We start from the raw sequence: 22,158 nt of genomic DNA on the forward strand, positions 1-22,158 counted from the left end.
ATGGATGCATGTGTACCTTGTTTGGTTTGCCATGTTGGCAAACCAGAGAAAGTGGGGATTGTTTTTTTTTGTTTGTTGGTGTGTTTTTTTTTGTTTTTTTTTTAATTGCTCCTATGACCAGTGTCCATTACAGAATTCTGGTGTCCACTGGCTTCTGGGCCAGTGTCTGACCTTCACCAGATGTTTTGATGTCATCCTTCCAGGTACCTGCTGTATAATTTTCCTGTGACATCTGCCGTTGTTGGTGTGATTAGCAACTTCACCTTCCTCAGCGTCATTGTGATCTTCAGTTACCTGCAGTGGATGTGGGGCAGCATCTGGCCACAAGCACAGGTGAGTATGCGGCGTATGGGTGTAGAGGGGGGCCACTATGGCATTGGAAGTAATCATGGATCTTGTTCACGGAGTAGATGTGGAATAGCTTAGGATTTGCAGCAGGAGGTAGATCTTGGAGGCTGCTGGATGCAGGTGTGTGATAGTACCGACCATGGGGGAGAGATCCAGTGCGAGAGGTGGGTGAAAAACTCTGTGGCCTACTGGGGCAGATTCAGTGAGGCTTTAAGTGCTTGAATATTAGTTACCCCTGTCACCACAGATTCAGTATTGGAGGTCTGTTTGTGGCAGTGGGAGCCAAGGAGACCAGTTCTAGGTGAAAGTGCTTTGTGGCATTACTGAGAAAGAACCAACGCTAGAGTTGCGCATATGACAAAGTGAGCCCCAGAATAGCTGGAAGTGAATATGCATTGTGGACTTTGGGGGGGGAAAACTATGGCTGCTAATGGTGGATGGTTGTCCTTGTCGACTGTGGTGTAAGATCTTGAAATGTGGCTATACTCTAATAGTTGCACATGCTTGTGGATGTTGGCAAACAGTTACACCTTAGTGTGTGGTGAGTTCTACATGCATGCTTTAATTTTCTTCTGCCACTGTCCTTGCATCCACTACATCTTATAAAGTCGTTCTCATAATGTCTGTTAATTCAAAAACCTTAGGTGTACCGTACGCAACATCGCACCATGGAGCAGAGGCGTGCAGAGGCCCGTCACAGGAGAGCCTCGTACAGTCAAGGTAAGTCCTCCCGTTGCACAATCTTGAGCTGCTACAGCCAGGACTGTCCTTTCTGCAAATTCCTGCCTGCTAATGACAGATTGTAGAAGTATCCCAGCTGCACAGCAAATTTAAATGGTGTACTTGCTGAGCACGCTGGTCTTGGTCATCCACATTCTTTAAAAAACACATGGAAAATGAACCACAGTCCTGTCTAAAACTTAGAACAAAGCATAACCATGACGTGTGCACGCAAACTATTAGAGATGTTCCAGTCTCTGAATGCTAAATTTAAGTACATTGTTTAATTATTTGCACATGACATATGTGACTCAGTCAGATAGGCTTACACAGGTATGACAGAATCCCTTGATGTGGAAGAGGCAGCAAAACCTTTTTCTATGTGGCGTGTCCGTACAGTGGATAGGGTTAAGGGGGTAGGAAAAGACAGTGGGTATTTTAGCAGTATAATCAGGGAAAGAATTGAGCACTAAACGGAAATGCCTACCAATGTTTGTGTGAATGAAGAAAAGGAGGTTGCAAGGTATGATGTGTGTTAAGCTGGCCTTGCTGGTATCCAAAAGGATTATTACGTCATAAACATCCCTTTGTTACTAATTGGTAAACCTTGACTTCAAAAGGTGGGTCCTTAATTATGACATTCTCCTTGGATATAAACTTTATCCTAATGCTTACAGGTCCAGCGGGATCACTTTTTAAACATATTACAAACCTTCTATCTATATTAAAAACAGCAATTCAGAGGAGAAAAATGCAGCAGATATTTTCCATTTTGTATTGCTAATCATTGAATGTTCATAATTGTAGCTGGTGTCCCCCTTAAGACAACCAGCTGTAGAGAACGCACAGAGCCTCACTCCAACCAAAAGCCTCAGGTCTGCTCAGCCAGAGGGTGCCAGAGCAGTAGGGCCTTTGGGGCCTCCTTTTTTTTAAAAGAAAAAAAAAACACGTTTTCCTCTTTAAAGTTTTTCTACAGTTCTGGTACTGGTTTAAGAACATTTCCAAATGTGTTAGAAAGTTGAGCAATGAGGATGTTCGTTCCAGTACCCCGTTATGCTTGTCTAGATACTGTAATGTGAACAGCAGTAAATATTGTATGGGAATTAATTTCAGATTCTGCATCCTTCTGTAGTGCCTTTTCATATAGGGTACCTCATGTCTAGCGGCTTACATTCTTCCTAATCTTCAGAGTCTGAATGGAACAATGTTGCACCTTTGTCTCCTCCAGACATAGAGAGTCCTTAGAGATCCTTGCCTCTGCTTGAAGTATAGATCACCTTCTGAGGATATTGTTTGCTAAAATCAAGTGCTGCAGGTACTGTAGGTACTTCTGAGGATAAAATTAGATACTTGCTTCATCTGGCTGAAATCAAGTTGGACGTTGCGGCTGAAAGTCAAGTGCTGTCAAATCATTTAATCTGCAAGGCAGCTGATGTGGCAGACTCTACAGCTAGAGAGATCTCCCATTGAGTTTTGTTGCGTAGACAGACACTTATACTTGACGTTGTTAGGAATGAAGTCCGAAGTGCAGCAGATCATGGATGCGCCATCCTCTGTTTACTCTTCCTATCGTGCTCAAATGGATTAGGAAATAGGATGAAGACAAAGTCGTACAATAGGTAGACCTAGAATAAAGAAGGAGCCATCTTTACCAGTCTTCAAACAGCGATCCAGATGTCATTCGTTTCAGACGAAGGTTATGTTTATCAGCAGCAACAAAGAAATCATAAATCTGGACATCAACTGAACAAAGGTAGAGGAGGTGGCCAACCACTGGCTGCTCATTAAATAGTCCTCACCATCAAATCATGGTGACACCTTCAGCCTGCTCCTTCATTTAGGTAGAAGACAGGATTTCAAAATTCTTCAAGGCAAGGGGAAAAACTATAGATATCTAGGTAATGGACATTTTTCAGATTGGATCTACTTTTGTTTGTTTTCTTTCACCCCCCCCCCCCCCCCCTCCCCCCACACCACCACCACTCTGTTGCCTCCTGTTCATGGCTCCATGTTGGTACAAGTACAGTCAAAAGCATTTGCTTCAGTTGCAAGAGGAACTTGTGACTTTGCAGTCCAAAGAAATGATCATGCTAGTGCCAACATCTCAAATAGAGGAAAGGATGTTTTTCAGGACATTTTTGAGTTCAAAAAGCCTTAGCTGAAGTTTTGCGATAGATCACAGAACTTGTAAAGTCAAATAAAAACCACAGGAGAAGGACTGAGACCCATCCTGGAACTAACTTTTGAATTCAAAAGAAAGCTGTGGGGAGAGTGGGAGTTCTGAAACCTATTACAGACCTCAAAATAGTTAACACATTCATAAGTAAGAAATTCAGAATTAAATCTCTAAACTTTTATTTCCTACTATTCATCAGCTGATTTGGATGATAAAAGAGATTTCTGAGATGTGTGCTTCCATACTTTTGTTCCTCTTTCAGCATTCCAAGTAGTGGGGATAGGAATACCGGTTCAAGATGATGCCATGTAGGCTGAAGTTGGTGCTTGCAGTATTTTCAGCATATCTCAAGAATCAGAAAGGTTTTGTTACCCCATCTAGTCTATGAATCAAGATATTGGTGATTTGTACATGAAAAGAGTCAAGTAACAGAGGTCTGGTGGGGAGAAGTTGCCTGATGGCAAAAAATCTCTGGGCTGTTAAACCCTTATTTGATAGAATCGAGCCTTCTAAGGCATGAACCTTGTACCTAAAACTAGACTTCGGATTTTACCAGTTAACAGTATTTGTAGCCAATAGAGATCTGCACCCGTAGAATTTTGTCTGTCCAAAATGTAAGGCTTCGGTCAAAACAGCTGCCTGTTAGCTGTTTTTCTGTAAGACTTATCAGTACACCAGGAGGAAATGGATTGTCAGAAAACTGTTGGAGTTTGGTTAGATATCACCATGGAATTCCTCTCAGGAGTTTTGAAACTGACAATAGTGAATTGATAGTTTTTGTTCTGTCAATTTTCATACTCTGCTTGGTGCCTAGGGTATAGATCCCATGGCCAATTATAAGGCGATCATGTGTGTGGCTATAGCACTGTTTTATTGACTCTTGATCTTAATGGCACTCAATCAATATTTTACATTTATTGAAATGTACATATTTTTCCATTTCTATGTATATGTTATTGTATTTGTATGTTTTATGTGGATTTATTGTATATATACAATAGTCCAAGGTCTGAGAATTCCTCAACTTCTGAAGTGGCTCCTAATTCCCTGTAGATTACAAAATCATTGCTTTAGGGTATAGGTTGCTCAATCTATTGAACCTAGCTTGCTTCTGTCGCATAAAGAAGAATATCCTAGCTAGGAGTTCTGATCGATGTCGAATTGGGGAGAGTGTTTTCTTCAGAGAAGAGGAGGGTTTCATTACTAACTTGGAAAGCTCACTCGTGTGGCAGTATTTGACTCTAAGCCAAGTGTTGGCAGTGTTAAGGTTGATGATATTCTGCATTTTTCTTTCCTGAACACCAGGCTTTGCTTGATGCCTCTGTAGGAATGTTTGTATTAGTGACTTTCTGCTTTTCAAAATTAGGATTTAAAGATTCTGTATAATCCGAGCTCTCAAGACTAGTGTGGTGGATAAGAGTGAAAGGGACCTGCTTTCAGAAATACATTTAACACTATTTGTGGTTTTGTATAGTACATCTTTGTGCTCATGTACTTAGTGTGCTTAACATAATTACAAGAGCATAGCAATATTTGAGGGAAGTGACAGTGTATTCATTAGTAGTGACGAGCTGGGATATAATTTTATAATAGACTCTGAATTGATGCAATGTTTTGTACAAACATCCTTATTTTTGCAGCATGTTTAATTTTGGAGAAGGAATCATTAAAAAAAAAGTATTGAGATATGATGTGGACATATTAATTTCCCTTTATGTCTATTAACCATGTATTATTTCTCTTTTGACTTAATTTGTCTTTTCACTTGGATTAGCTATGAATAAGTGGGCTTATGTTGAAGGGTGACCCATCTTTGATCTGTGTCCTCCAAGTTTTATTGACTTGATTCTAAATGTTTGGGAATGATGCTGCTGCTTGTGGCACAAAAGGGACATGACCCCAAAGTGTCTATTAAATAGCAATGTTGCCTTTTTAGTCTGTAGAGCTCTCTTGGCAGCGATGTCCGTGCAAGGCGAATAGTCTGTGGTGGGGGAGTTTCTGAATGCAAACCTGCTGAAACACATATCAGCCCATGTAGCTCCAAAGGCTTTTCTGCCAATGACTTGAGTGATACAATTAGACAATACAACAGCAATGATTTATACTCTGAAATAAGATGTTTGTTCCCTTTCCACAGAACCCAGGCGTTGTAGCATTAGTTACTCAATGAGAACTTAATGCTGCCAACAGTACATTTTCTAGGCACTAAAACACTACAACAGATACATTAAGCGTCGTGCCCTGGGAGAATCTCAAGTGGATATTGCACAGAGATGTGGTGAAAGATGTCTTGGAGTTGTCGGTATCCAGAAGTAGATATGCTTGCTACATTTAAAAAAAAAAAAAAAAGTGCCCAGTCTTCATTGCCAGGTTCCTGGCACATGGTTCACTGGTGGACCTACTCTTGATGCAGTGGTAGAGGACATTGTGACACACTTATCTGCTCACTCTCTTGACTGCTCGATAAAGACATCTGAGGATTCTGTTATTCCTGTCAGCTCTATCTGGCCTTGGCATCAGTATTACCCAGAGCTTTCAGTCTACCATTTTAGAAGCTGCTGTGGAGGCCCAAATGCTTGGCAGGGTGTTGCATCATCATCCGATGTTGATACTACAAGACCTTATGTGCTAAATTCACTTAGAGGTTCTGACAGACTATATGCATATCCACAGAGAGGTGAAGAGGCCTTCAACAGGAGTGTGTAAGCTTTAAAGTGGGATAGATTCTGCTATGGTGTATCCTCAGATGAGCATATGAGTGTATCCTGTTCAAACTGTAAGGTGATGCCTTCAAAATTTTTGCATGCTTATAGAAAGATTTTTTTCAACAGTCACTATTTGCCATTTCAGTGGTAATTGATTTCTATAAATATTTACGCAAGGTGTTTGAAATCGCTAAATTAAGAGATTTTATACAAGACTGGACTGTGAAAACATTTGAAGCTCTCAAGGAATTATTTTGGTTACCTCTGCAATAGTCCTATGGTTTCCTTCAGCCGCGACGCACTCTGGATGGCTGGAGAGAATTGAAAGAACTGGCAGACTATTGCCTGCTCAAGCGTCCACAGTGGAGGCATTGTTGTATAACTGAAAGACTTTCTCCAACCCCTTCTGTTCGCCAATACATTCTGCTCTCTCATATTTCAGCACTGAGTAGGGCTTTCAAATAGCCTCATGACCAGCTCTGAAAAGCCTTCACTGGCATTGCCTCAGTCTCTATTGATTATTGATATCAGAATACCCTTGGACTAACAGTCCTAACTGCTGAGACAGATTTTTTACAGAATGATGCCAGACATTGACTTTCTGCATATCCTTTTCCCCCCACCATGCCATAATTGCTGGTGAGTGATCGAACATTCCCCTAGAGAGAAAAGCTGTCTTCTGGGTTAAATGAATATTAGCGCTTTCGAGGAGGACATAATCCAGCCAGTGTTCTTATGGGTAAAAGGGATATTTCTTTCATTTATTTTTTTCTTTGTACTTGCACTGCCCAATCCCTTAGCACTCACAAATTTGCACACCTTTATGTAAACCCATGTTTTGCTTTATTGATGGGCTGATTGGTCCATATTACTGTTGAAAACCTCCTTGATGACTCCTCCCAAAACCAATCTCCCATAGAGAGCGTATGGTTGTAAACTTACTGTTTATTCCAGAAATCTCAACGATTGTAGTGGTACAATATAGAGCGACATCACTGTGGTATTCCCTGCCCCAACACCACATGTCCCTGCAGCTATTGCCTAGCACCTTCTGAGGTTTGTCCAAATTCTTTTAACTGAAAACAGGCAACTCTTCCATCCTTACAGTCTCCCTAATCTCTTGTAGCAAACCCTTCTTGTACCACAAGCAGGTCCTGCCCTCTACATAGGAAATATCATTCATCATCCACCAGTCGGTGTCTGTAGTGATAAACAATCCTATATAACCAAATATGTGTCTCTTGATTATATAAGTTACTACTCCCCTTTTCACCTTGTCTCACAGTGCATTGCCATTCCAGGTCATAAAGTCAAAGTGCATATAGACTATATTTGTTATCATGTGTTAAACTCCCCCCCCCCCCCCCCCCCCCTCCCAATGGCTTATTGCTTCGGTTCGTTTTCTTTTGTCCTTTATATCCCTCTTCCTATCACATTTACTAAGCTTTTCCCCAACTTACAGAGCTAATCTACACATCATATCACCGTCCTGTGCTTTCTTCCATGAAGCTTGTTTATCTTATTAACAGCGTAGTGAACTTCCTCTTCTAAGATGCACCTTTACCGGTCCCTGCTCCAAGTACTTTATTCCCCTGTTAAAAAATGTTTTTAAGTGAGGCAGCTCTTCTTTTTTGATCATCTGTTTAGGGCACAATTTTGATATTGATTTTCCTTTCATTTCAACGACTTAGTGCCAGTCCCACCGCACTTCTTTGTGTTTTTTTTGTTTTGTTTTTTTGTCACCACAGCTAGTTGCAGTACCTAATGATGGACAATAATTTTCTTCCCGCCTCACCTCCCACATCATACGGTACCAGATCAACAATCTAGCCTCATCTTAAATCCAGTTCTCACCAGATGTGTGCATCTTTCTTCCTTTTTCTTGTTCAGTTGGCCAAGGTGTTTCAAAATCCCGCTTCCTGGGTCCTCCTACTGAGCCTCCCTTTACTCCATTTTTTTTCACCTGTCTCAGCAATGCTTCCTACGGGATGTGTTCCTCAGACTCCTTAGTTAATCGGTCTTCTTTTTCATCAAGCACCATGCTTTCCTCTGGTTTTCAAAAAAAGCTGACTTTTTCCTTGAATGTCACCCTTAAGTTTGCTGTAGAGCACATTCTGTAGTTGAGTTGTATATCTCTTAATTTGGATTTCACGCCTTTTCTGTTGTTGTGTCTTTTGTGTGTAGTCTGGGAAGAAGTGGCCCTAGCTCAGTTGAGATTCCATTAGAACCAGTCTGCTGATTTCCCTAATTGGTAGTAGGTCTTTCCTTATTCGTCAGTACTTTTGTAATTGCTGTGCTAGTGGAATCCTCCAGTGAACTGTTTCTCACCTGGGCATTTTGTGCTTTCTAAATTATAATGCATTATGATAGCTTACTGGGCAATATCAATTCCTTGCGGTAGTTTTCTATAAAGTCTGCAAATTTGCTTTCTTCCATTCTTTTTAATAATCCCCCTATTCACAGGTCTAACCACTGTGATGTACCTTCTGCACTTACGCATGGCTTCTTACTTTGTTTCAAGTCTACTACTGTTGTTTACATCCAGTTTGTCATATTGTTTGCATCCGACACCGCATTGCTGAGTAGATGATACCTTGGATGAATCACATCTGATTCTCTATTTAATTACTTGCACAAAAAGCCCCTGTGACTCATTTGTATTTTTTTATTGTTTTTAGGCACAAGTTTAAATAAAGTCTGTGTCTGCAACATTTCACCCTCTCAAGTCATCAGTGCCAGCTCTTAGCCTCCTTGGAGTCCGGTTGTTTATGTGAATCTTGTTGCTTCAGTACAAACAGATTTCGTTTTGAATGTTTACTTTTTAGAATGGATTCCCCTGTTTGTCAAGTCAGTCAATATTACGTCAGGGTGAGAAAGGAGGGTGGCCACCGGCTTAGACAGGGTGTGACTAACAAATCATCTCATGCACCCAGGAATTGATTGGGAGGTGGGTGCGTGTCATCGATATCTTCATCAGTGACCTGCCTCTTGAAATCCTACGTCACCTTATTTTGTCTGGGTTAACTTATCAGCGTTGCATGTCTGCTTTTCTTTCCATCTAATCCCCTGTACTTGTGCCCCAAAGTAGAAATCTTCTGTTTGGTATCTATCTATCCATCCAGACTACTTGGTGTACAGCAGGTATATTTTTCTACTTCTGAGTGCATTTCATCTCTCATGCAGGTTCTGTGCTCAACTCTTTGTCCACTGTTCTCATTCATCAGAGATTGGCAGCGTCTCACAGAAACTACCTTGCTGCGTAGTGGCACTTGGCTGAGAGTTTTGTGCTAGCCTAGCTCAGATGTCACTCTTTCAGCTTTGGTTCAGTGCTTGCTGTACAAAGTTCCACTCCCAGGTGGCCACCACAGCAGACCAGTTTGTTCAGAGCGGGTCGCACCTGTTCCCTTATTCATTTTTCTATTAGTGCACGAGATTGAGGGGCTTTGGGGTCAAGCTCCAGTCCCTCATGGATTCAATTGGGTTTCTTATGTTCGCTTATTGGCCCTACACCTCGCCTGCACTGCCTAGCCATACTTCTGTCTTTCAATGATTTCTAAATATAAAGTGCTTCAAGCTGTAAAAGATGGCACGGGCCCAGCTTTGTGCTGGAAAAGGCAGTAACAGAAAAAGTAAGGAGAAGTGGAGCAGAAACAGGTCTGCACCTAATCCATCATCCTTGAGGAGTTGTGAAGCTGGTAGTTCTGGCCCCAAAACCGTTAACATTAGGTCCCAAAATCCCTTTGACTCAGCACAAAAATTCTAAAATGAGGACATTGGAGGAGAGTTCTCACCATCGACCTGAAAGCAGTTTTGACATAACATATTGGGCTTCAAACTTGACCCAAATTACTCGGCGCCTTGAGCCTGAAAGTTTCAGGTCAACAAGCTCTAGACATTGGAATGGGGTTAAAAAAACTAACAATATGACATCAGTGATCAACCGTAGTTTAATTATTCTGCAGAAAGACAAAAACTGTGGGTCTGTCCAATGTAGTCTAATATATTACACACAGTACTTTGTATCAATAGCGGTTTGGCTGTTCTTAAGGACAAAACTATCAGGAGTGACAGAGACACTGTTGTGAGCTATCACTTTCACTTATATTGGATTATCTAGATCATCACAAAAAGCATCAGAATAAGAACCCCCACATACTAACATTTTGTCACTCTTCCGCCAGCATAAACCAACCTTTGTGCTGCCTTGCACCAATCCAAATTCAAGTATCATGTAGTCTTCCTAGTGGTGACCTGAAGTCACCAACAGGAGAAAAAAACAATATGTTCCCGTGATACCAAAGCTTTAAAACGTAATGAATCCTCCCTACCTTTCTACTCGGGACGCAGTCTACATCGTGGGGCTCTAGTTTGATCTAATGAGTCATTCTCAGCTTGCCTGTGATCGATATTTTATTGTTTTAAGAAAAGTTAGATGTTATTCCAAGCTGAAGAATTAGATGGCTAAAGTATATACAACATGTTAATCCATAGCAAATAACCTTTTCTGTATTCACTGATAAGTGATGTTTTCGTGCCCTGTGCCGCTATTTATTTTTTAGAGGTTTTATTTGTTGCTAAGTTTCACTTTCAGTTACTTCAGAATAAGGACTTCATTCCCTGCATGATAACGTATCCTGTCAGGGATAGGTAAGTTAGAGTTCAATTGGATGAGGTGGGAAGCCTTTGATATTCTTCGATCTCAACCTCTCTATTCTGCAGTTCAAAGCAAGTTTAAACAACTCTTTCAGACGCTTCTTCAACCGCTGGGGGGGGGTAGAGCCTTCACACAAGTTTGTGTTTTGATGTTCTATAATCTGTGGACTTCTACTGCCAAGTATCTACCTCTGTGTTTCAGCCCTTGATGGCTTGTTTAATCAGGTGTGTGGTTGTTGGATGACATTTTGTAGTGTGCCTCCAGTATTTGCAGGTAGGTTGAGCCTGTGATTCTATATGTTTTGTGGACGGTGCAGAGAGCCTTGAATTTGATCTGTGGGTCCAACTTGAAGCCAGTGGACTAAAGCTTATTTGTAGTTTTAATTGTTTTTTAAGTGGTTGTGCTTCCAAAGGCTTAAGCACATTATGGCTACATGGTTTTTAGTTTGTTATTCTGCAGTGAGTTACTTGGGCAGACAAGTGAGATGACATTACAGTTGTCCAGACTTGTCCATGACAAGATCTATTACCAGCTTCACATTGTAATCTATTTTATCCCAAGTCCTGTGCTCCAATTATTTTTTTAAGAAATAACACTTCTGGTGGTGTTTGCAAACATTGGAAGAATTTTGTTTTTGTGAAAAAAAAATTGCAAGACCAGTTTGGTTGGCACTTTAAGTTATAAGCCAGATGTATTGTATTTGTTAATGTATCAGGCTTGGTGGGTGTTGACAAAGGGCTAAAGGAGGGCTGAGGGACCCACATCGACTGGAGAGGGAAGCAGCAGGTCACACAGAAAGGCTGCAGGTGAGGAAAAGGGCACCCATAGGGTAAGCAGAAGGATGATGGCAGTAGAGATGGCAGTGATACGCAGAAAGGTTGTGGGGATAAGGACATATATAGGGTAGGCAAACAAAAGGACTGCAGTATGATGGTGGACACAAAGCCGAGCAGTACACAAAGAGCATAAGGGGGCTGGGGAGGTCACTCAGGGGCTACAGTTTGATTTTGGGGGTACACAGAGGTGCTACAGGGATGGGCTTAGGGTTAAGCAGGAGTGAAGCACAGATAGGCTGCAGGTGGGAGAGAGACACACCTAAGAGCTGCAGGGTGGACAGGATGCACATAGTGAGTGCAGGGGAGGTGAGAGAGACAGGCATGGCATGGCAGGGTAAGTGGAGTGGCTCCAGGTTCTTGGGGGTGGAGATTGGGCAGGGCAAGCAGTTTACAGGGGATGCTGGGGAGCACACAGTGACTGAAGTGGGTCACAACACATACACCAACATACTGACCATCAGATGTCCGCACACTATCATTTGTCCTTCCACACAACCATCATCCTACATAATACCCCACTTTCATATGTCCACATAAGTGGCAGTGTACATCAACACATCCACAATTATGTGAATACAAACAAACTTCAGACTTTCACATACCTACCGTCCTACACCAATACAAACGCACCACCATAGGTCCGCACAGCTAAAATACTATGGAGAGCTTTCCCACTACCGTACCTCTACTTAGAACACATTAAAAAAACATTAATTCGCAAGTCCTCTTTTGCCATCTTTCTGACCATATTTTTTAACATTATTTGTGGTGTAACAGGTGAGGGGAGTACTTCACTCTCCAAGCTAGCTCACAGCCTATTTGTAACCATTTCCTGGTGGAACATTGTCTGTCTTGTACATTACACACAGGTCCCCTCTTGGAGTACAGGATAGTTCAGCAAATATGCATATCAATCTGTGAGTAAAACTTAAGACTCTCTCTCTGTTATCTACACAGCGCATGGTCTGCATTGGCGCAGTCAAGCAGACACTGAGACGATCGGAAGTGAGCGCTCGGAACAGGAGGTAGAGGCAGAGGAAGATGAACCTGCATCGGGTGAGTTTGGCTTTGACGAGTGCTGTGGGTGTCTGTATACATGTGTTTGCATTAATATCTGTATATAATTGGCAGATTGGTGAATTTTGATGCTGTTAACTGTGAGTAGAGCAACAAGTCGCTCCATGTAGAAAGTGTTGAAGTAGACAGTATGACGTCCTTGTTCTGTCTGGGAAGTCTGTTGATGAAATGGAAAGTGGGGGTATGAGTTTCATATAAGTGGAAAATGGCATAGCAGTAGCACCATGTAGTTTAGTGTTACTTGCTTGTCTAGGGTACACGACCAGGAAGTGTTAAGGATGACAGTGAGGCTCTTCCTGTCTCATGTACATGGTCCACAATATGAATGCTTTAGCCTGTGGGAAGGACATCTGTGATGTGAGAGTGAACCTTGTTTCAGTGATTATGAAGAGTGCCAAGCTTGTGATAGGGATGAGGCCTGCTATGTCTGGTGTGTGGAGTATTGCAGAGCCAGGGTTATGAGTTGGAATGTGAGTTCTGTAGTTTGAGGGTGTGTACGAGGGTAGGTATATGTGTTGTGTGAATGCTGTGTGAGTGGGTCATCTAGCTCTGGTGTGATTGTTGTCGATTGGTGACATAGGATACTGGGTGAGGCACATGATTTTATCTTACCTTGTATGTTTCAGTGGAGAAGGGGTTCTGACCCAGAACCCTTACTGGCCTTATTAGTCTCAAACAGACAATATCCTTATTTGTGTCCATCCTTTGCTGGGGACTCTCAGTGAATGGGACACCCTGAAGAGTTGATTGAGGAGATTGGGAGAAGGCAGGAAATAATGTATTTTTCCTGTGCGGGTTGATGACGGGAATTGTGTATGTTTGTAATTAATGCTTTAATCTGCACCCTCAGGGCAGCAGTGAGAGTGGCAGACACTGGGAGGTTACATTTACTATTCTAACTCTAGTCGTAGAATATTTAGGGATAGTGTAACTTCCCCAAAAAAATCATTCGCTGCTCACTTATTTACTGTTCTAAGACCTACAATATTTTGGGGAAGGTTAAAAATTCCCCAAGTTTTTTAACAAAGAGTTTAAAAGTATGATTTTGCATTGCAAAAGGTGTTGCCCTGTGGGTGTGGCTTACGACCAAAAACTAGTAATACTGGGAACTGTGGTGATGTCACTTCCTGTGCAGGTGGATGATGAGAAATCTAGTAATGTCTCTTCCTGTGCAGACTGATGGTAGGAAATTAAGTTCTCACTTCTGGCTTCTAGTCTTATAGATGGTTTTGACAGGAAACCAGTGATGTCACTTCTTCTGCAGATGAACAGTAGGAAATGCCGTGATATTGCTTCCTGCGCAGATGGGTGGTGGGAAATGAAGTCCTCTTGCCTAGCTTCTTTTAAAGAATGATTTGGCGGGAAACCCATCTGTATTTGGGTATGTAGGTGCATGTGTCTGTACGGGAGTTTGTGCCTCTTTTGTGTGAGCATGTCTGTATGTAAGTGCTTGTGTATTGATATCCATGTAATTGTAAGTGCTTGTGTCTGCATCAGTCACTTTGTGCAGTGGACAATATTTGTTATCTCTGCAACCCTGTCTGTGTATATATCTTTGAGCACATCCATGCATCTTTCACTGTTCAGGTACCTATGGTTGAGCAGACTTGTGCTTTTGCATCTCAGAAGTGTGGTGGGGCAGCTCTTTGTAGTCAAAGCTTTCTTTGAGTTTCTGGTTTGAACTCACTCAGTTACATTGGAGATGTGAATTCTTTCCGTACCCCTTTGACTTTTCCTGGCCCTTTTTTTGTCTTTCGTCTGAATGTCTTAAAGAAAATCAGTCTTTAAACATTCCATCCACTTAGGAACTTCATTAGTCAGAAACTAATCATAGCGAAACAAACAGTGTCTTACCTTCTTAGCACATACATTAAGGTTATATTGCGGAGAAACACTTCTCTCCTTATGGTGCCATACTGTTGCAAAACGAAAATGTCTGGTGTTCTAATTGGTTTTTATTTATTAAAAGTATTTGTATAGTGTGGAACTAACCATAAGAGCAACATGGCACTTCACTGATAACAGAAAAAATAAGTATTGTAACAGTCCAAAGCGACATTTTTAGATACGTACTTTGTACAAAACCACGTCAGCAAAAGGATTAATAGTAACTTTCATGGATATATTGAAAGTGTGTTCTCAGGATGGCCTTATGATGCATCTATGTCAGTAACCGGGTCTCACATTTTTTTTTATTTTTTTTTATCCTCCCCAATTATGGACATACGCCTCCTCATCTTGTGGATAGGGGGAAGAGTTTGCTGATGCCTGATCATCTTGCTACTCACTTCCAGGCAACCTAATTAATATGCACTTGGTATCACTAGTGACATCATTCGCATACCAGATGGGCATGTGAGGGATACTCTAGAGCCTCACAGATCCATTCAAAGATCGAGCTGGTGAATGTATTATCGGAAGGACTAACTTCAGCTATATGGACCCTCAACTCTGCCCTAGTCTTGCCTACCATCTTGAGCCATTTTTTTCTGTTGGGGGAAGGAAGTAAGTAGGCAAGAAAGTGGGAGGAGCAGCCTAGCCTCTTCCACCATCCCTCTCACAACTTCTCCCACAACACCAACAGAAGAAACAAACCAGGAGGTGGGGACTGGAATCCCCACTAGCTTTTTTTTTTTTTTTTTTTTTTTTTTTTTAATTCGGTGTGCTCAAATCTGTTTTAGCCCCATCATCTGCCAAGAAGATGCCGTTATTCTAGATCTACTTCATTTAGCTAAAGCAGAGCTGCACTTTTCATCTGAAGACCTCTTTGCAGCAGACAGCCTACAGCAAAAGTCCTTCACAATTTTCTTTTTTTAAATTCCTGTAGTTAAGGGTTTTCCTGGAAGTTATTAAGGATCACCTTCTTATCTGGAGACCTTCTCCTTGTTGGGATTTAAATACTATCCTTTCACATCTCATGAACCTTTACTTTGAGCTCATACATAAGGCTTCCCTACAACACTATCATGGAATGCTTCTTTTCAAGATGCTGTAACCTCTGCATGCATGGCTATCAACATTGAAGCTCTGTGCTCTTATGATTCTTTCCTAGTTTTTCACAGTACTAGGATAATAATGACTCACTCTAAATTCCTCCCTGACGAAGTATTGGACGTTCATGTTGATTGATTTATAACTTTGTCTATTTTTTTTTCAAAATCCCTCTTCTCCAGCAGGGAGTTCTCTCTCATCACTCTTGGCGTTAAGAGGGTGTTAAAATGTTTTCTGAACAAAACGAATGACTTGAGAAATTCCAAACATGTATTTGTAAACTATGGTCCTTTGCAGATAGGGTTTGCAACAACAAATGAATACTTATCTAGATGCATACTTCCTCCAGAAAGTTAATAAAAACTTGATTCTCTCCCACCCCTTTCTCTGTGTTACTCTCTCTCACCCAAATTAGCCCTCTGTGCTCCGTCTTGCTTTCTCCTGTGTGCTTCTCCCTTTGTCCCTTGTGTCTCTCCTGGCACCCTCCTTGTCGCTCCTCCCCCCATATGTCTTTACTCTTCTTACCATCTCCCCTCACTGGCTGCTCTGACCCGCTACTCTATTGACTGCAGCCTGGATCCCCACCAGGAACGGCTTATAATATATAAAAGTGGTGGGGCAAGCAAAGTGCCCCACCGCATCACAAAACACAAACCTAAAACAAGCATTCAAAATAAAAACACTTGCATGCATTATATTAACATGAAAAATAAATAAATGTACTTGGCCTGGCTGCATTCTCTGCATTCTTCCCAGTCTGTGGCTCCAACTGGCACAAATAGAAGAGGTAATTTCCCTAAGGAATCCAGACACTGGTCTTATGCTGTTAACCAGTATGAGATCGGTGCCAGGATTGGATGGAGCGGGCTGGCTAGGTGCTCTTTCAGGCCACTTTAGACCTGTGCTTGGTCTCCACTTTGCTGTCCAAGGCAGCTGGGTGGAGAGCTTCAAATTGCGCATGAGAGTTTGGCCGGCGTAAGTCTGCTGGCCAAACCGACATGTGCACTCTGCAGTGTCTTGCCAGACACTGCTCTAGTCCTCCATTCTGCAGAGGACACGCCCCTCATTTCTCCTGGCTTTAGGGCAGGCTGATGGCTGCGGCGCGCTTCGTGAAAAATAAAATGGGAATTAAATTATCATTGCCATTTTATTGTTAACCTTAATTTAGTGCGTCTCACAGCGGGCAGGTGGGTGAAGCTCCCCGTCCCTCATGGAGAAACCGCCGCTGATCACCCCCCCAACTCAATTTTTTTTTTTTTTTAATTGTTTTTTTATTTCTCCTTTTTCAGCCTTTGCACTTTCTAAATAAAAGCTCTTTTGCACTTCTTCATTTTGATATATATATGTTTGTTGGCATGTGTAGCTGCAGATACACATGCTGTGCACTGTTCCTGCCATCTAGTGTTGGGCTCGGAGTGTTACAAGTTGTTTTTCTTCAAAGAAGTCTTTTCGAGTCTCGGGACCGAGTGACTCCTCCCTTTCGGCTCCATTGCGCATGGGCGTCGACTCCATCTTAGATTGTTTTCTTTCCGCCATCGGGTTCGGACGTGTTCCTCTTCGCTCCGTATTTCGAATCGGGAAAGTTAGCTAAAGTATCGAAAATTTGACTGTATTGTTCTCGTTCGGTACCGGTTTAGTGTTAGTATATCGGCACCGACATCAAGACCGCTTCAGCGGCCTTTCGGGGCTTCCACTCTTCATCGAGGCCTGGTCGGCCCGACCACACCCGTCGTCCCAGACTAATGGACCGGACCCCCTTCCGTTTCTGTCCTAAGTGTCACGCAAAGTATCCTTATACAGACCAGCATCGGGTCTGTAACCTGTGTTTGTCACACGAACACCGAGAGAGAATACTTGTGAAGCTTGCCGAGCATTTCGATTGAAGAAAACCTTGAGAGATCGACGCGCAAGAAGACTGCAAATGGCGTAGAAACCGAAAGAACAGCTCAACGTCGAGGAGGAAGAAAGAATCTCCATCCAAGAAACGGACTCTGATGAATCCGACAGTGAACGACCCTCGACAGTGCAACAAACCGTGAGTAAACCTGCCCCGTCCCAAACTCAGGGTCACACCAAGAAACTTAAGGCCATGGAGACGCCACCCCCAGCAGGCCATGGCTCAACTCACCGAAAGGAAGGTGACCAGATAACATCGGCACCGATAAAGGCCAAAGAGTTGCCGAAGACTTCCAACTCCGGTCGAGATTCCGGCACCGAAAAAATTAGACACCGAGTGATCGAATCGAGCAAACCCCGTAAAAGCTCCTCGGAACCGAAAAAGACTATTACATTAGAAACTTTGGTACCGAAAAAAGCGGCCTCGGAGCTGAAACGAACCTCATACACTGAGGAGCAAGGGCTTTCCATGCAACTCAAGGAAAGACCTAGATTTGAGCAAGAGTTGGATATAGAGGAACCTGACCAAAGACAACAGAGGCTACATATCCAAAAGGATACTGACAAGATTCTGACTTTACCTCCACTCAAATCTAAAAGAAAACTTGCATTTCAAGAAACAGAAATGCAACCAAAGGCCAAAGTGGTTAGAGACAAGTCACCAACACCACAGGTCTCACCACAACCATCCCCACTGCACTCACCACAATTGTCACCAGTGGGAACACCAATAATGCAGTCACCCACACATACTGGGATGACCCAAGATGATGCTGATGCATGGGATTTATATGATCCACCAATATCAGATAACAGCCCAGAGTGTTATCCAACCAAGCCGTCACCACCAGAAGACAGTACAGCATATACGCAAGTACTAGCCAGGGCAGCTACGTTCCACAACGTAGCTATGCACTCTGAACCAGTGGAGGATGACTTCCTTTTCAACACTCTGGCATCCACCCACGCATCCTATCAAAGCCTGCCAATGCTACCGGGCATGCTCAAGCATGCACAACAGGTCTTCCATGAGCCTGTAAAGGGAAGAGCTATCACGCCTAGGGTCGAAAAGAAATACAACCCACATCCAACAGACCCAGTGTTTATAACGCAACAGCTCACACCGGACTCAGTGGTTGTAGGGGCAGCAAGGAAAAGAGCAAACTCTCAATCGTCAGGGGATGCTCCACCACCTGACAAAGTTGAAAATTTGACGCAGCAGGCAAGCGAGTGGCATCACAAGCAGCCTATCAATGGCGAATTGCAAATTCGCAAGCCCTATGTGCACGCTACGACAGGGCACACTGGGACGAGATGCAAGACATCATACAGCACTTGCCCAAGGAACATCAAAAACGTGCCCAGCAAGTAGTTGAAGAGGGACAGGCCATATCGAACAGTCAGATAAGATCTGCATTAGACTCTGCAGATACAGCAGCACGGACTGTCAACACGGCTGTAACGATTTGCAGGCATGCATGGCTGCGGAGTTCTGGATTCAAACCAGAAATTCAACAAGCGGTATTAAATATGCCGTTTAACCAACATCAGTTGTTTGGGCCGGAAGTCGATACTGCCATCGAAAAAATGAAAAAAGACACAGACACGGCCAAAGCCATGGGCGCGCTCTACTCCCCACAATTCAGAGGCACTTTTAGGAAACCACAATTTAGAGGGGGCTTTCGGCAACAAACCTCTGAACCTTCCACCTCCCAAACAAAACCCACCTATCAATCACAATACCAAAGGGGAGGGTTTCGTGGTTCCTATAGAGGACAATTCCCAAGAGGAAGAGGGAAATTCCTGCCCGCCAAACCAAGCCCTAGCAAACAGTGACTTCAATGTCACAACACCCCAACACTTGTCACCAGTGGGGGGGAGGCTAACCAAATACTACCACAATTGGACACACATTACCACAGACAGATGGGTCCTATCAATTATCCAACATGGTTATTGCATAGAATTCACAACATTCCCTCCAGATGTGCCACCAAAACCGCACAGACTGTCTCCACAACACTTAGACCTATTACATATAGAGGTCCAAGCACTGTTACAAAAACAAGCAATAGAGCTAGTACCCAATCACCAAAAAGGAACAGGTGTTTACTCACTATATTTCCTCATTCCAAAAAAGGACAAAACATTAAGGCCTATCTTAGATCTCAGAACACTAAATCTCTTCATCAAATCAGATCATTTCCACATGGTAACACTTCAAGACGTAGTTCCCTCCCTAAAAAAAGGGGGAATACATGACAACACTGGATCTCAAGGATGCTTATTTCCACATACCCATCCATCCTTCTCACAGGAAATACCTAAGGTTTGTAATTCAAGGCAAACATTATCAATTCAAAGTGCTACAGTTCGGGATAACAACAGCCCCCAGAGTATTTACAAAATGCCTAGCCGTAGTAGCAGCTCACATAAGGAGACCGCACATGCACGTATTCCCATATTTGGACGACTGGCTAATAAAAACCAACACTCAACAACAATGTCAATTTCACACGCAATACGTCCTAGAAACTCTACACAAACTAGGGTTTTCTATAAATTACCAAAAATCACTTATGCAACCATCCCAAATACAACAGTACTTGGGAGCAACACTCAACACACAAAGAGCAATTGCCACTCCAAGTCCACAAAGAGTCCAATCGTTCCAAAATGTAAGATCAAGCATACAACCAATCCAACACTACACGGTAAGGTTCGTAATGAAACTACTAGGCATGATGTCCTCATGCATAGCCATTGTCCCAAACGCAAGACTACACATGCGGCCCTTACAACAGTGCCTAGCAAAACAATGGATGCAAGCACAGGGTCTACTACAAGATCTAGTGTTGATAGACCGCCAAACACACTCTTTGCTTCCATGGTGGAATCCTATAAATTTAAACAAAGGGCGGCCATTTCAAGACCCAGTGCCTCAAGCTGTTATCACAACAGATGCTTCCATGGTTGGGTGGGGAGCACACCTCAACAATCACAGCATACAAGGTCAATGGGACAATCAACAAAAACTACTTCACATAAATCACTTGGAACTGCTAGCAGTATTTCTAGCATTAAAAGCGTTTCAACCACTAATAGCCCACAAACACATTCTTGTCAAGACAGACAATATGACAACAATGTATTATCTCAACAAACAGGGGGACACACACTCGTCACAACGTTGTCTCTTAGAACAAAGAATTTGGCATTGGGCAATTCACAACATTCGCCTAATAGCACAATACATACCAGGCATTCAGAATCAGTTAGCCGACAATCTGTCAAGATCAACAGCAAACTCACGAATACGAAATACATTCCCAGATCCTACAGGATCACTTCCACCGCTGGGGGACACCAAACATAGATCTTTTTGCAACAAAAGAAAATGCAAAATGGCAAAACTTTGCGTCCTGGTCCCCACACCCTCAGTCCAACGGCAATGCTCTATGGATCAGCTGGTCAGGGATATTTGCTTACGCTTTTCCCCCCTCTCCCACTCATTCCTTATCTGGTCAACAAACTGAGTCAAAACAAACTCAAACTAATACTCATAGCACCAACCTGGGCTCGCCAACCATGGTACACAACACTGTTGGACTTATCAGTAGTACCCCACATCAAACTACCAAACAGACCAGATCTGTTGACACAACACAAACAACAGATCAGGCACCCAAATCCAGCATCGCTCAGTCTAGCGATCTGGCTCCTGAAGTCTTAGAATTCAGACATTTAAACCTTTCACAAGAGTGTATGGAGGTCATTAAACAAGCGAGAAAACCTACAACAAGACATTGTTAAGCAAACAAATGGAAAATATTTGTTTGCTACTTTCAGACTAATCAAATTATCATTTCGGGAGCGCGACCAAGGGTAGGTGGATGTGCCTACTGCCAGGCCTCACCAATAGTGTGTTATGTGGACCTGGCCTATGGTCCGCGTGATCCCACGAAGCCCGGTCTCAAGTTGGGAGGGGTGACGAATAGGAATGACATATTGGGTCATAATGGACTTGTGTAAGCGACTGACGATACTAACTTTTTTTGACTGTCAGTTGTTATAGGCAAGAGCCAATTGAGTTTGTAGCTGGAGAAGCGTTATTTTCTCACTAGGTCCTGAAGAAGCGTCATTGGATCCTCATGGACCACACAGACGCGAAACATGTCGACCCGATTTTGAGGTGGGTCTTGTAGTTTCTTGACCACCCTGTTGTGTGTTATACAGTTAGAGAGTGGTCGAGCATCATCTCTATTTCACTCTCCTGGTAATTGTTTTAACCTTGGCCTGTACCCCGCATAAATAAAGATAGTTCTTAGTGAGGGTTTCTGAGCCAATTTTACCCCTCCTTTTCTTTTGAACTCTCCTCCTTCCCTCTCTCCCTACTCACTTGCGGGATAGTGTGGCATCATCGAAAAGAACTCCGGCAAAGAGCCCCCCGATGGGTGGTGCCCGTCAGACATTGCAGCGCCGGTCTGACGAGGAGCTCGTCCGATGATGAAGCATGACACCCACCTGGGTGTGTGAGGACTCTTGCTCCTACTAAATAGGACCCCCTAGTACTCACCCTGTTCTCTTTTTGCCCTTTAGGAACAGTGTATTACATTATTAGTAACTGTTATTGGAGGGTATACACTGGACCTTTAATCCTCAGAATCCCCCTCATTTTTTGATGTAATCAAATTATGCCACTACATGCCTCCAAACAAGACATTGTAAGTTATTTAGTACACTTACAAAAGTCTA

At 42.8% G+C, this 22,158-nt stretch overlaps 1 protein-coding gene across 5 annotated transcripts in view; it reads left to right on the forward strand.

The window, feature by feature from the left end:
- Window positions 1-22,158, forward strand: part of BSCL2 (BSCL2 lipid droplet biogenesis associated, seipin) — a 236,476-nt gene that overhangs the window by 78,239 nt on the left and 136,079 nt on the right. For all 5 annotated transcript variants that reach the window (XR_011198732.1, XR_011198731.1, XM_069207185.1 and 2 more), the window contains 3 exons: window positions 204-333; window positions 993-1,068; window positions 12,397-12,495. Coding sequence is in view for 3 of the 5 variants with exons in the window: in XM_069207185.1 (XP_069063286.1) it covers window positions 204-333; window positions 993-1,068; window positions 12,397-12,495 (305 nt within the window). In the remaining 2 variants the exon portion in view is untranslated. The remainder of the gene's footprint in view (window positions 1-203; window positions 334-992; window positions 1,069-12,396; window positions 12,496-22,158) is intronic.

This window comes from Pleurodeles waltl, chromosome 9 (assembly GCF_031143425.1).
Source record: "Pleurodeles waltl isolate 20211129_DDA chromosome 9, aPleWal1.hap1.20221129, whole genome shotgun sequence".
NCBI lineage: Eukaryota > Metazoa > Chordata > Amphibia > Caudata > Salamandridae > Pleurodeles > Pleurodeles waltl.